Raw genomic sequence first — 13,782 nt, forward strand, 5'->3', positions numbered from 1 at the left:
ACCCGGACCCGCCCTAGCGGTGCCCCTGGTCCCTTCCTGAGAGAGAAAGAAGCTGGTTGCAGCCACTGCTGCTTTCAGCTCTTACAGCCAAACGCCTTTCTAAGGGAAACACCGCCTCACGCGGATCACTGTGCTAACTGTGCGTCTCCCCGGAGTGCCGCGGCACCGGGACCGCTCCGCGCCGGCCAGGCCTGCCGTCAGCACCAGGTGCGGCCAGGACACTGCACGCCCAGCTCCCCTCGGCCTCTCACTCCCAGACCAGAGCATCTCACTGCTGTTTACTGTTTAATGACGCTGCACCCACCCCATTATTTTAGCTGCCCTTTTCCCATAACATTACAACTACCTTGAGAATTTACAACCAAATAGATTGAAAAAAAGCGCGCTAGTTACAATACCCCAGGAATGGTGAAGTCTCGCAGAGTAAATTTATGGTTAAAGAGGAACCTGTTTGACTCATTGCACTAGATACTATGGAAGTTTCTCGTAAGAGAACACGTCTGAAGTAATGTGAAAGTAAACCCTTTAGATGCCAGGAAAGCCAATTACTGCTTCCGCCCACCCGGCCTGGGTGCCCTGCAGATGGCGCCGCAGGGGAAGGAAGGAATTCACAGGAGGCGACGGAGGAAACCCTGACAAAAGGAGCAGCAGGTGGAGGAGGGTGTTTGGGCGGAGGTAACATTTTACAGCTTAGAGTCCGACACTGACCGCTAGCTGACATCTGTCACACAGTGAACACCGAGAGTCCGACACTGACCGCAGGCTGACCTCTGTCACACAGTGAACACCGAGAGTCCGACACTGACCGCAGGCTGACGTCTGTCACACAGTGAACACCGAGAGTCCACCCCAGCAAAGGTTAAAGGTGAGCATCTACCGCTAACTGGGCAGATTTCCAAGAGAAAAAGGGCATTTTCCTAACACAAGTGATACTGTCAAAGCAACCGGATGTGGTGAGCAGATGTGTCTGCTTTGCTAAGGGACAGTGACAGACGGGACGCCATCTCTAGTCTCCTGGACAGAAGCCACGAGCGCTCGGTTAACGGGGCTTTGAAAGCCATGTGTTTGGTGGCTGCGATGTGGGTCTGAGTGCCACAGAAGAGAGCCACGGACAACACAGGGCCACGCTCACCGACCGGCCGAAGCCGACGCTCCGGGCTGAGGCTGCAGAGCAAAGGCCGATGTGGGGACGGGCCTTCCGGTGCAAGGCTGGGCTCTGCTGGGCTCCCCCCGCCACTTACAAAACTTTCCAGGCCCAAGAGGCTTCTTTTAAACACAGGGTGAGTAAACAAATAACTAAATAAATAAACACGGAGGAGGCCCGCTCCTTCGCACGACTGTGAGGATGACCTGAAGCAGGGCCTCAGCCGCCTGGTCCCGCCCGACGGGCACGTGAGCAGCGCCCCCTGCAGTTGGTGAGGGACACGCCTCCGGCTGAGCAAAGCGCCCACAATCCACTGGGCACCGCGCTCAGCAAACATCACAGTTTCCCTTCTCCCCGCTCCGCCAAGGCTGCGCTGGGCAAGTGGCAAGGAGGGAGAATCCACCAAAACCCCAGCACGTCCGGGTTCACGTGGTAAATGCTTTTCCTCATCTGTGTGGTTTAAAGCGACTTTACAACAGCACGTCTGTGCAGTCACTGCAGCCTCTGAGGCGCGGGACAGGGCGGCGTTTTATTCTCATCAGACGGGGCGGGGCCTGGGTGACCAGGGCGGACACGCCAGCTGCTCCCGCACGCACAGTGTTTCACAGAAGCCGCTGCCGTGGACACACAAAACTCAGGAAGCATGCATGTCCCCAGGAAGGTGCTTCTATACCAAAATGCCCTGCAATAGTGTCCATAAGGCTGTGGGGGAGTTACAGGGTTTTAAGAGTCAGAGTGGAAGAGCTCTCCCTTCCACAAGGAAACCTGCTCACGGCCACCACGCTACAGGGGCAGCGGGCCTGTGACCCCCGCTGAACACCACCCCCTCGCCTCCTCCCCTGGTTGTGAGCTGCTCCCAGAACCCGGGGCGCGAGTAATTGGACGGCGTGGTTTCCATGTGCCGTGCCCATGCGAGGCTGGGTCGGAGGACGGGGCGCCTGAGGCCCGCTCCTTCCTGCGGGAGGGCCCAGGGGGCAGAGAGGGCGAAAGGCGGCCGGGGAGCAGCGCACAGCCCGCTGCTCTGTGCTGGAGCGAGTGCTCGTCCACCTTCTATCAATGGCTGGGGAAACTCAAACAGAGACCTGATTCGTGGTGTGTGAAAATCACGTGAAATCCACACTCCACCGCGGGGACGCAAAGCTTTGCTGGAACAAGCCCAGGCACAGCTCCTGGGCTCTGGGAGCTTGCACCCACAGAGGCACGGCGCCGGCGGCAAAGCCCAGGACTATGTGGCCCTTTCCAGGCCAGCCTGCTGCCTGTCCCCAGGGAAAGGACTAACGCTGCAGACCTGCAGCCGGCTCAGAGCACACTGAAGGCAGGGGCGGGGCAGGGGCGGGGCAGGGCGGAGGGGCGAGGCTGATGGAGGCCGATGGGCCAGGGGAGGCCAGACAGGAGAGCTCGGGAAAGGAGGTGAGCAGCCTGTGGGCCCCGGCCCTGGGACGGTGCTAGGAGAGGGAAGGATGCATGAAAACATTTTCAATGGGCACAGTCCACCGAGCCAGGATTCGGAGCTCTAAGAACACCAGGGGCCAATCTGGGAGGATATAGCATCTGATCCCAACCTCAACAGCAACAACAATAAATTCCAGAAGGTTCACAGACCCACGTGTGGGAAGAAAGAAAGGAGGAGGGGAGGAGCAGGGAGGGAGGACAAAGAGAAGGCAGCAGGCAGGTTAAGAAGTGCCTAGAATAAAAACACTTCCCATAACCTTGGGAGTAAGACCTCCTGAACAATATTAGAAACCCAGAAGTCGGAAAACTAAAAGTAAAACTAAGAGTTAAATTGAACCGCATACAGATTTAAACTTCTGTAGAGCAGACTGTTGAAACACAGTGTATGTGGGGTACTCTGTCCTAATCAGAATCAAAAGGCAAACTGACCATCTGGAAGAAATATTTCAACTATGTAACAGCAACCAAAGGGGAAAAAAACAAACTCCTAGAAATTAATGTTGTGATGAAAGACAAAATAACTGATACACCCCAAAAATGGGGCAATGGGGAAGATCAAGCTGTTCCCACAAAAAGCAATGTCCATGGCCACTGGCCATGTGGGGAAACGCACAACCTTACAGTGGCCAGATTAAAGCAATAGTAATGCACTCTTCCCTCTTCCATTTTTAGAGTTTAAAGACTCATATCATCTTCACACAAGATATGGCTAAAAGGTTACAAACTCAATTCTTTTTATCATCAAGCAAAAATAACAAACCCAACCCAGAATCACCCATTGGCTGAGAGTGACTCAAGCCAGGCTGGGCAGAGCACAACGACTGGGCAGAGCACCTGGGATACACTGTGTTCAACAGGCGGGCAGGGCACCTGGGATACACTATATTCAACAGGCGGGCAGAGCACCGGGATACAGTGTATTCAACAGGCGGGCAGAGGACCTGGGATACACTGTATTCAACAGGCAGGCAGAGCACCGGGATACACTGTGTTCAACAGTCTGCACAGAGGACCTGGGATACACTGTGTTCAACAGGCGGGCAGGGCACCTGGGATACACTATATTCAACAGGCGGGCAGAGCACCGGGATACAGTGTATTCAACAGGCGGGCAGAGCACCTGGGATACACTGTATTCAACAGGCGGGCAGGGCACCTGGGATACACTATATTCAACAGGCGGGCAGAGCACCGGGATACAGTGTATTCAACAGGCGGGCAGAGCACCTGGGATACACTGTATTCAACAGGCGGGCAGAGCACCTGGGATACACTGTGTTCAACAGGTGGGCAGAGCACCTGGGATACACTGTGTTCAACAGTCCTGAGCTGTGCTGTTCAGGGTTCTGAAAGGCATAGAAAGGCCTTCATGTTCCTGCACGAAAGGAGCTCTAGGGAAGGTTCCCCTGGAGCTTCCCGTGCGCAGATGCTTTCCCAGGTTCCGTCTGCTAACATCTGGCTGCCTCCCTTCCTCTCCCTCCTTGTTCTCCGAGCGCGGGGTTAATCAGACCTCAGTATCTTGAGCGCACAGTAATTCCTCTGGTATCCAGGAAGCTTGCCAGCCAGCAAACTCCACAGACACCATGGGAAGAGCAGGGTCCACAAAGGCAGCATCTCGCAGGGAAACCGCAGCCCCCTCCGCGGCAGGCATGGCGTCGTCTCCCTCGGGGCGGCAACAGACCCACCAGGACTGAGATGCAATTTGCTCACGAACAAACCATAAATGTGGACAAGCATCTGCTGCCTGCTTACCACCAAGTGCCATTGAAAACAACTCACCTGAGGAAAGCACTGAGCCGTTAGAGGAGCAAACACGTTCTAGACAAGGGCGGTTGCAGGCGCTGTTTCAATGCAAGTTTGTGAGAGGAACTGTAAACGGCAGCTCAGGCTGGTGGGTGCCGCCAGGCCCGCGGGCGACCTTTGCTGCCGTGTATATTTGGAGACATTTTCCCTTTGAATCATCTCCCGGACACGAGTCCTCACACAGAAGACAGCAATGAGCTAATGCTTAGGCTGTAAGCACGTGCCGACACGTGAGAAAGAACCCCCACACGTGCTCAGCATGAAGAGAGTTGTCTTGTGGTTCTGTCTGTATGTTCTTTCTATGTGCAGGCTGCTGGCAACATGGTCTTTGTATAAGAGCTGTTGATGTGAGTGAAAAAAATCTTTGCCCTTTTAGAATCACTTCTATAACTGTAAATACAATTAATATTCACAGTGTGTCATTTAAATTTTCTATTCATTTTTCTGAGCAAAAAAAAAAAGGCCTGCCTTTTTCTCCACAGAAATATATTAGTGATTTTTAAAAATGCCTTATAGCTTAAATTTAGATTAATCCATACTGTAACTGGTAATGCTAAATATGCTATTACTTACTATACCCTCGAAATCCTTACCACTTTTGACAAAGACAGGTTTCTCAGTAACTCACGTGAAAACCAATTAGCACGCCACTGGCCACGTGACTGATAGCAGTGACTACACACATTAACCAGAGTGTTTTAAAATGGCAACTTCATAGACACCTAACTAAATAGAAGTTCTGGATAAAGGAATGGTGGCGGATAAGCTCACCACCAAAAGGTCAGTCTGCTTTGAATGTTTAATAACATCCTCCAACGATAACAGTCCCTAGACTGCCCTCCACTGCCAAAGCGTGTCGCGTGCTTGCTACGTGCGCTAACGCGTCAGGCACTGAACCCCCCACGTGAGATGCGTCACAGAGGGGCCGCTGCCGCTGAGCGGTATCCTGCAACCCCCCGTCCCCGGCGGGCCCACCGCAGCCCACACCCAGCCCGCGCTACCCTGACTCCACGCCTACAATGTGAGGGAAACTGGTCCTGAAACTGACACCCACTCAGAGCAGTTCCAAAACCTAGTGTGAAGCCCGGCCCGTGCGGCTCAGTGATGGAGCGTCTACCTATGAACCAGGAGGCCATGGCTCGACTCCCAGGCAGCGCACATGCCCGGGCTGCGGGCTCGATCCCTGGGTCCCCAGTGCGGGGCGCGCAGGAGGCCGCCGTTCAGTGATTCTCATCTGCCGGGAGCCGGTCCATCCTTGCTGTTTCAAGGGACCTGGCATATATGGCATACTGTTCTTAATATGTTTGCTCACCTTCTTGGCACTATGTGTTTTAACCAAGGTCACCTCTCCGAGAAAGGTTGAATCCCCAGGTAGGGATTTTCCCCTGAAGTTAGGGAGGGAATAAGACCCCTCAACTAAGTGCCAGGCGGGTAATTAATCACTTTAACTACGAACAATCATGCTTAAGCTACATAATCTTTACTCCCTGGAATGGAGATAAGAAACGCCCTAACCTTTGTAATAGAGATTGATAGGATTGAATCAACTGGTATAAATACAGATGTAACAAGACAGCGAGAGACAGAATTTAGATGAAGATCCGAGAGACAGAATTCAGAAGACAGAACCTACGCGGAACCTGGAGATGGAGGAGCTTCACTGGAGAGAACATGGCAAGGGATCCTGGACTGAACCTGACTGCAGAGGTTGGCAAGAGAGCCTGACTAGAACCTGGTGATTGAACCTGGCTGGAGAACCTAGCAAGAGAACATGGAAGCAGAACCTCTCTGGAGATCCAGACCAGAACTTGGCTGGAGATCCGGGCTAGAGATCCTGGCTAGGCTGCTGATCAACTGAACGCTGTCTCCGTGTCATTCCTTCTTCGCCGACTCTGTCCACACCTTTGGGGACCCCTGGACCTGCTGGGGCCAGACCCCGGCACTCATCACTGATGTTTCTATTTCTCCCTCTCCCTTCCTCTCGGAAATCAATGGAAATACATTTTTTAAGGCTAGTCTTAAACATGTAAGGATGAGTAAGTTTTCTCAGGAAGAGCTAGTTGGCCTCACTCCTGACCCATCCAAAGACAGTGACCACAACGACCTCACGGTGCCCACCACATGCGACCGTCAGTCCTGCAGACACAGGCTTGGTCTCGCCTGTGCCAGTCCACACGTGGACTGGGGAACGGCACCGAGGCCCCGGGTCAGCGGGTCAGCGGGGCGGGGACGGTGGGGAAGTGTCGTTCCAGGCGGCCCGAGCTGCGCCTGCGTCCTGGCGGGAGGCGGGAGGCGGGAGGTGAGCATGTCACCTGGGGGACGATCCTTCAGCCAGAGGCTCCGTTTAGGGGACTGACACTGACCCAGGAGGTGGGCGCTCTGCAGCACACGAGGCTGGTCCCTCCCACAGTCCCTGTCACTGTCACAGAGGGCTCTGCCTGGGAGAGAGACCTCAGGGACCGTGCAGCGGGACGAGGGGGCTGCCGACCTGCCACGGTGTCAGGCACCGCCAGGAATGGTCACTTGCGATAAGGGTCAGCTGGCCACGCAGCACAATGTCCTCATTCTAAGAGATGCACAGGGGAGTATTTAGAGGTAAACTGTCTATATTTTACTTTAAAATACTTCAATATAAACATAGAGTTTTTCAAAGGAGGCGGGTGATTTACAAAAACAACTGCCAAAGACAAACGAGTGGAGACAGTTCACATTCCAAAGACGACCACCGCCAGGGACGGTCCCTGACAGCCGTGCGGACAGAGATGCCCCCACAGGGCTCAGTGACAAGCCCCAAGGTCAGGGAAAATGCCAAATATTAAAAGCCCCCTAACAGAATGTCAGAGACACCTCGGCTCGCTGTGCCTACATCCAGAACCACTGGAGGGGGGCTGGCGGACCTGGGGCGCAGCACCGTGTCCCGGGCAGTCCCCCCACTCCACGCCATGCGGCAGGGAGCACGGACTGCCACGCTCTCCACGGCACACCTGCACTGCCCGCCCATGGGGGCCATCTCCTTGGCACACCAAGCAACACTGTTTGTTCTACACACCCCAACAAATAAGGAAGCAGAGGTCAAAAGTGGGGAGAAGCTGGATGCTGCGGTGTCATCATGTGACTGACAGGTCTCTATGACTGACAGGTCTCTGTGATTGACAGGTCTCTGTGACTGACAGGTCTCTGTGGCTGCCAGGTCTCTGTGGCTGCCAGGTCTCTGTGGCTGACAGGTCTCTGTGACTGCCAGGTCTCTGTGACTGACAGGTCTCTGTGACTGCCAGGTCTCTGTGGCTGACAGGTCTCTGTGACTGCCAGGTCTCTGTGACTGACAGGTCTCTGTGGCTGACAGGTCTCTGTGGCTGACAGGTCTCTGTGACTGACAGGTCTCTGTGGCTGACAGGTCTCTGTGACTGCCAGGTCTCTGTGGCTGACAGGTCTCTGTGACTGACAGGTCTCTGTGGCTGCCAGGTCTCTGTGGCTGCCAGGTCTCTGTGGCTGGCAGGTCTCTGTGACTGACAGGTCTCTGTGGCTGACAGGTCTCTGTGACTGACAGGTCTCTGTGGCTGCCAGGTCTCTGTGGCTGACAGGTCTCTGTGGCTGACAGGTCTCTGTGGCTGACAGGTCTCTGTGACTGACAGGTCTCTGTGGCTGACAGGTCTCTGTGACTGCCAGGTCTCTGTGGCTGACAGGTCTCTGTGACTGACAGGTCTCTGGCTGACAGGTCTCTGTGACTGACAGGTCTCTGTGGCTGACAGGTCTCTGTGGCTGACAGGTCTCTGTGGCTGACAGGTCTCTGTGGCTGACAGGTCTCTGTGACTGACAGGTCTCTGTGGCTGACAGGTCTCTGTGGCTGCCAGGAGCAACGCAAAGCTGCTATGAGAAGCAGTGCAAGGCTCAGCTTCCCTGGGTATAAAATCCTCGGAGCTCCGACAGGACAGAGGGGACCGCGGGGCACACGTCCCCGCTGGGGAGCCGCAGGCTTCAGGAAGCGCAAAGCTGGCATTTCCCACTCACTAAGGACGCGCAGTTTGAACGCACAGCACCTGGCGACGGGCAGGAAATCCCAGGTTCAAACGGTAAAGCGAAAGGGAACAAGGACGAGGAGAACCAACCTGAGGCCCAGCTGCCTGCAGATGACTTCCGCGTCGGCGTCGTCCCACTGGTCGTCGCAGACGGTCCCCCACTGGCCGGCGTGGTAGAGCTCCACGCGGCCCTCGTGCGCGCTGCTCCCGCCTGCGAGGCGCAGGACGGGGGAGGCGGGGCCTGCGCCTGGGAAATCAGAGACAGTGACACCCCATGACACAGGGCGGCGGATGAGGGCTCCCCAGTTCTTCCCCAGCCCCCACAGGGAAGGGGTGTTCACTCAGGCACGTCCGTGATGCGGCTCTCACTCATCCACTTCGCGCTCATCTCAGCCAGTGGGCGCGCTCCACACTGAATTCGCTCACACAAGCCGCTCCTAAGAGGAAGCCGTCCGTCCCCACGCATCTGTCCCAGCGGCCTGGCCTCGGGAACCAGGGGGACCCGCCCGCCCCTGCGGGGAGCACGCTGGGTGTGCCTGGCAGTGCCGTGGGGACAGACTGTTCTCCCAACGCCTGGGCATTCCCGACCTGTAACCACCATGAAGGGCACTCAGTCTGCAGCAGCCTGTTTGAGCACAGACGTACATGAACATCCGCAGAAACCAAGGCCAAGTGGGCGCCTGACACTCATGCCACGGTGGTGGGTGTCTCGGGCAGGAGCCGGTTCAGAGTCCCATCCTGTGCCTGGAAGCACGGTCCTCCCTCCGATTCCTCGGTAGCCCGTGCCCCGAGCTGGCCCCTCGCTCTCAAGTTCCCTCCGCTCCTGCCTCTGTCAGGATGGCCACCCTGCCCTCCTCCCATCCCCGAACTCCTGACGCTAGCCCGGCCTCGGGCCTGCACGCCGGCGGCTCCTTCTGTGGGAGTGATGGCCCCACAGGCCGTCACAGGTGCCCCCTCTCCGCCGTCCTCCACTCCGAACGTCCTCCTGGGAGCCTCCCTGGGACCTCCCCACTGGCTGCCCCCGTCTCCCTCGGGCCGCCTTCCCCTAAGTGCGTGATGGGATGGTCACACGCCACGTGGGGTGCAGCACAGAGTGCCTCTCTGTCCCGGCGCCCAGGCACCCAGCACCCAGGGGCCGGAGCACAGGTGCGCGCAGGCCGGAGAGGCGCCTGCTTGTGCCAGGGGGTGCCCGGGTGCCCTGGTCCTGGGCAGCCCTCACCTCCAGGCGCTTCCTGCCAAGGTCGTCAGGAAGGCTGTACTGGGGGGGGGGGGGAGAAGCCTGGCTGAGGGCAGCGGGGGGGGGGGGGGGCGGTTGGGGGGGGGCAGAGTGGGGAGAGTGCTGGACTTCCGAGCCGCAGAACGCGCCTGGGACACAGCAGGCGGCTGCCGTTTCTGGAATGAAGGCTGTGATGTGGTAAAAGGGTCAGAACAGCTGGGTCCCTATTAGGGGGCTTAGTGGCACCTCCTGCTGAATGCTACCCCTTGAGCCACAGGAGACACGCTGGCTGGCCCGGAGGCTCTCAGCCGGCACCTGGACGTGTGTGCGCGTTTGCAGCACCAGCCCAGCTCGGGGCAGGCTCGGCCCACGCGCTCGGCACACACTCGTGTCCGCTGCATGCGCGTATGCAGGTCGCGGGCTCGTATTTGCAAAAGAATAAAGACAGGCTGAGTAAGCATGGCTGTTCCCAGCATCGTGTATTGCTCCCATCATTAACTGATGGCCCAATTATGGTAGGAAACAAATTTGCATAAGTCATGTGTATTTTGCCTTTCCAGGGCTTGGAAAATACAGAAAAATAATTTTAAAATGTGTAAGTTTCGCCATAACCAGTTTGGCTCAGTGGATAGAGCGTCGAACTGCGGACTCAAGGGTCCCAGGTTCGATTCTGGTCAAGGGCATGTACCTTGGTTGCGGGCACGTCCCCAGTGGCCGGTGTGCAGGAGGCAGCTGATCAATGTTTCTCTCTCATCGATGTTTCTAACTCTCTATGCCTCTCCCTTCCTCTGTAAAAAATCAATAAAATATATATATATATTTTTTTAAAGTGTAAGTTTCTTAAGTTATTGCATTCTCCCCTGCCTCCCCTCCCCTTTGCACATAGGTAAGCTTAGAGAATAGAGAAAAACAAAATATTCTCAGAGGAAATTTAAAATCTCCTACAGCCCAGGACCATTATGGCACACTACCTTGCATTTTTAATGCCGTGTTTTATTTGAAAGCATGTGGTTTTTCTGGTTGTATGAGTAACTGTAAAACAGAGAAAAGCTGGAGGACAAAAGGAAGTCAACATCCCACATCCTCCCCACAAACACACAACATCGCTGGAGAGAGAACTTCCGGGAGGCAGCTGGGTCCTGCTGGACTTGCGGACAAGTAACTCCCAGAGGCTCTCACGGAGGCGGCTGCTCCCGGGCCAGTGCCCGCACAGCGGCCCCCACACGCGCTGGGACAGCGGCAGGTCCCAGAGGACGAGGCCCAAATGTCACCTCCCAACTGCAAACGCGCACGGAAAGTCTGCCGCGGGCGCGGAGGCGAAGTCCGTGTTCACGGGTCCGAGCGATTTGCTTTCGTACTCCCGTGTCCTTTACCATAAGAGCCTCTTTTTCTCATTCTCACTTCCAATTTGTCTCAACTTCCTGTGCCATATGTGGTGATAAGTGACCTCAACTCTGTCTTTGCAACCAGGGTTTAAACAAGCGGACTGCTTACAGAGAGCAGAGAGAACTTTTTTAAGAAGTAGAGAAATATCCTGAAAGAGAGATTGTTTCTCTCTTTATTGTTTCTAAGACTTCACTTCCTCTCTACTTGAAAATGTAACATCGTATCCGTCCCGGTGAGCACAGAACACAAGCAATAATGCAGGAAAGCGCAGTGCTCCGTGGAGCCCCATCCGCCCGTGCTCGAGGCAGCCGTGCAAACACATGCTCGGCCAAGGGCAGCCTCCCCACAGGTGGGGACGGGAAGGGAAGGGAAATACCAGACAGCCGCTGGGCAGACCAGACCCTGCACCGTTCGCCCGCAGGAAAGGGCTGCAGGGCGGACAGCGCACCGCCTGGCCCCCGCCCCAGCTTCGGGCCTCCGGCCAGCTCACCGGGAGGCCCCTAACCCGGGCCTCTGTCATTCTGGGGTGGGAGCTTGCCTTCCCCCTGACACCTGCACTCACACAGGCCCGCTGCCCTGGGGCCTCCGAGGACACTGAAAAAGGGGTTCTGTGAGGTGCGGTGGCCCTGGGTTGCCCATTAAAACACACGTTGGTCCCCGGAAACACACCAGCCTTTGTGACGGCAGCTGCTCCCTCCTCTACGTCCGTCCCTACGAGCACAGGCCTTGTGGGCTGAACCCATTCTGCCGGTCGCCTCGTGCCCGGTACCTGGTGCTTAACGAAGGCCGTACCCACGGGGGAAGTCATCCTGCAAAACCCACAGGGGACACGGGCGCATGACCCCCTCTCGCCCGCCGTGAGCACAGCTGTGGCTGCTGCAGGTTCCCTTTGGCCTCCGGCTGACTTTCTATCACGCATCCATCATGATTTCCCATCAACAAAGCAAGCGTGTCCTGCACGGCACATACTGTTTCCGTCAGCGAATCAGGGAAAATAGAAAACACGCTGAGTGTGCGGCCGAAAGGCGTGCACAGGAGACACACTCCCAGGGAAGGCTAACCAGGACCGAGCAGGGTGATGCCGGCTCAGGTCTGGACTCACTCTCACGGGAAGTGGCGTAACAGAGACAGCCATCCCCTGGAACCAGGCTGACAACACCATGGAAGGAAACACGGATGAACCCCTTTACCGTGGGACACGCTGCACCTGACGGCGGCCGCCCCCGGACACGCCCCGCCCCGCCAGGCGTCCCTGGCGCACAGCGGGAGGCTCTCCTCGTCTCCGCGGCAGCGGACGCCGCTCCAGTGAACGGGGATGCGGCCCAGCCCGGACAGCGGGGTGTGCTCTGCGACTCCCTTTCTCCTGGAAGTACAACGATCGACGTTAGGTTTAGCAAAGCGGGGTGCACTTTTGTCACATCATTTGGATTTTTAAAAATGGAAGAAACCCAGAAAGATGGATGTGGAAGAGAAAGGAAAACACGTGGGTTACACAAGTTTCAAGGAAATGACAACCCGGGTGGGTTACCCATGGCCATCTTCTCAGTCAGTCTTGAAGCCACGGTATGCATGTGGCTTTAACGTCTATCGCAGGTTTTAGAAGAAAATGGGCAGATACACCCACATAAAGAGGGACCGGGGCTGTGGGAGGAGCGGGTCATGCACGTGAGACCTGGAGCCCAGTCGGACTCAGCTCAGATCACTCTTAGCTGGGCCTGCACACCCCCGGCCTTTGGACGTGAACAGATCACTCTTAGCTGGGCCTGCACACCCCCGGCCTTCGGATGTGAACAGATCACTCTTAGCTGGGCCTGCACACCCCCGGCCTTCGGACGTGAACAGATCACTCTTAGCTGGGCCTGCACACCCCCGGCCTTCGGACGTGAACAGATCACTCTTAGCTGGGCCTGCACACCCCCGGCCTTTGGACGTGAACAGATCACTCTTAGCTGGGCCTGCACACCCCCGGCCTTCGGACGTGAACAGATCACTCTTAGCTGGGCCTGCACACCCCCGGCCTTCGGACGTGAACAGATCACTCTTAGCTGGGCCTGCACACCCCCGGCCTTCGGACGTGAACAGATCACTCTTAGCTGGGCCTGCACACCCCCGGCCTTCGGACGTGACAGATCACTCTTAGCTGGGCCTGCACACCCCCGGCCTTCGGACGTGAACAGATCACTCTTAGCTGGGCCTGCACACCCCCGGCCTTCGGACGTGACAGATCACTCTTAGCTGGACCTGCACACCCCCGGCCTTCGGACGTGAACAGATCACTCTTAGCTGGGCCTGCACACCCCCGGTCTTCGGACGTGAACAGATCACTCTTAGCTGGGCCTGCACACCCCCGGTCTTCGGACGTGAACAGATCACTCTTAGCTGGGCCTGCACACTCCCGGCCTTCGGACGTGACAGGTCACTCTTAGCTGGGCCTGCACACGCTCTGCCTTCAGATGAGGAAAAGGAGAAGCTGGAGCCTGAAGAGTCTTTCTCACTCCAGCACTTCAGCCCAGCATTTCAAAATGATTACCACCACTGTATCTAAGCAAGATGTACCGAGAGGCAATCCATTCACATTTAAAACCTTCTATACAGTATATGCCAGCACGCCTTTTACCAATTAGTAAGTTAATAACATGCAGATAAGCTCTGCGTTTAGCACAGCTAATGGTCATACTTTTATATGTACAGATGGATGTTGCATTTAAAATAGAGGAGACGGTTGTCTGATTAACATGGCACTCTCTCTGCCTGTCTCCACGCAG

At 56.3% G+C, this 13,782-nt stretch overlaps 1 protein-coding gene across 1 annotated transcript in view; it reads right to left on the bottom strand.

The window, feature by feature from the left end:
• PRSS12 (serine protease 12) overlaps positions 1-13,782 on the bottom strand; it is a 60,651-nt gene that overhangs the window by 31,756 nt on the left and 15,113 nt on the right. The window contains exons 3-4 of the mRNA XM_059695564.1: positions 12,208-12,380; positions 8,506-8,662 (exon numbers count right to left, since the gene is read on the bottom strand). Of these exons, the coding sequence (XP_059551547.1) occupies positions 8,506-8,662; positions 12,208-12,380 (330 nt within the window). The remainder of the gene's footprint in view (positions 1-8,505; positions 8,663-12,207; positions 12,381-13,782) is intronic.

Source organism: Myotis daubentonii, chromosome 5, assembly GCF_963259705.1.
Source record: "Myotis daubentonii chromosome 5, mMyoDau2.1, whole genome shotgun sequence".
NCBI lineage: Eukaryota > Metazoa > Chordata > Mammalia > Chiroptera > Vespertilionidae > Myotis > Myotis daubentonii.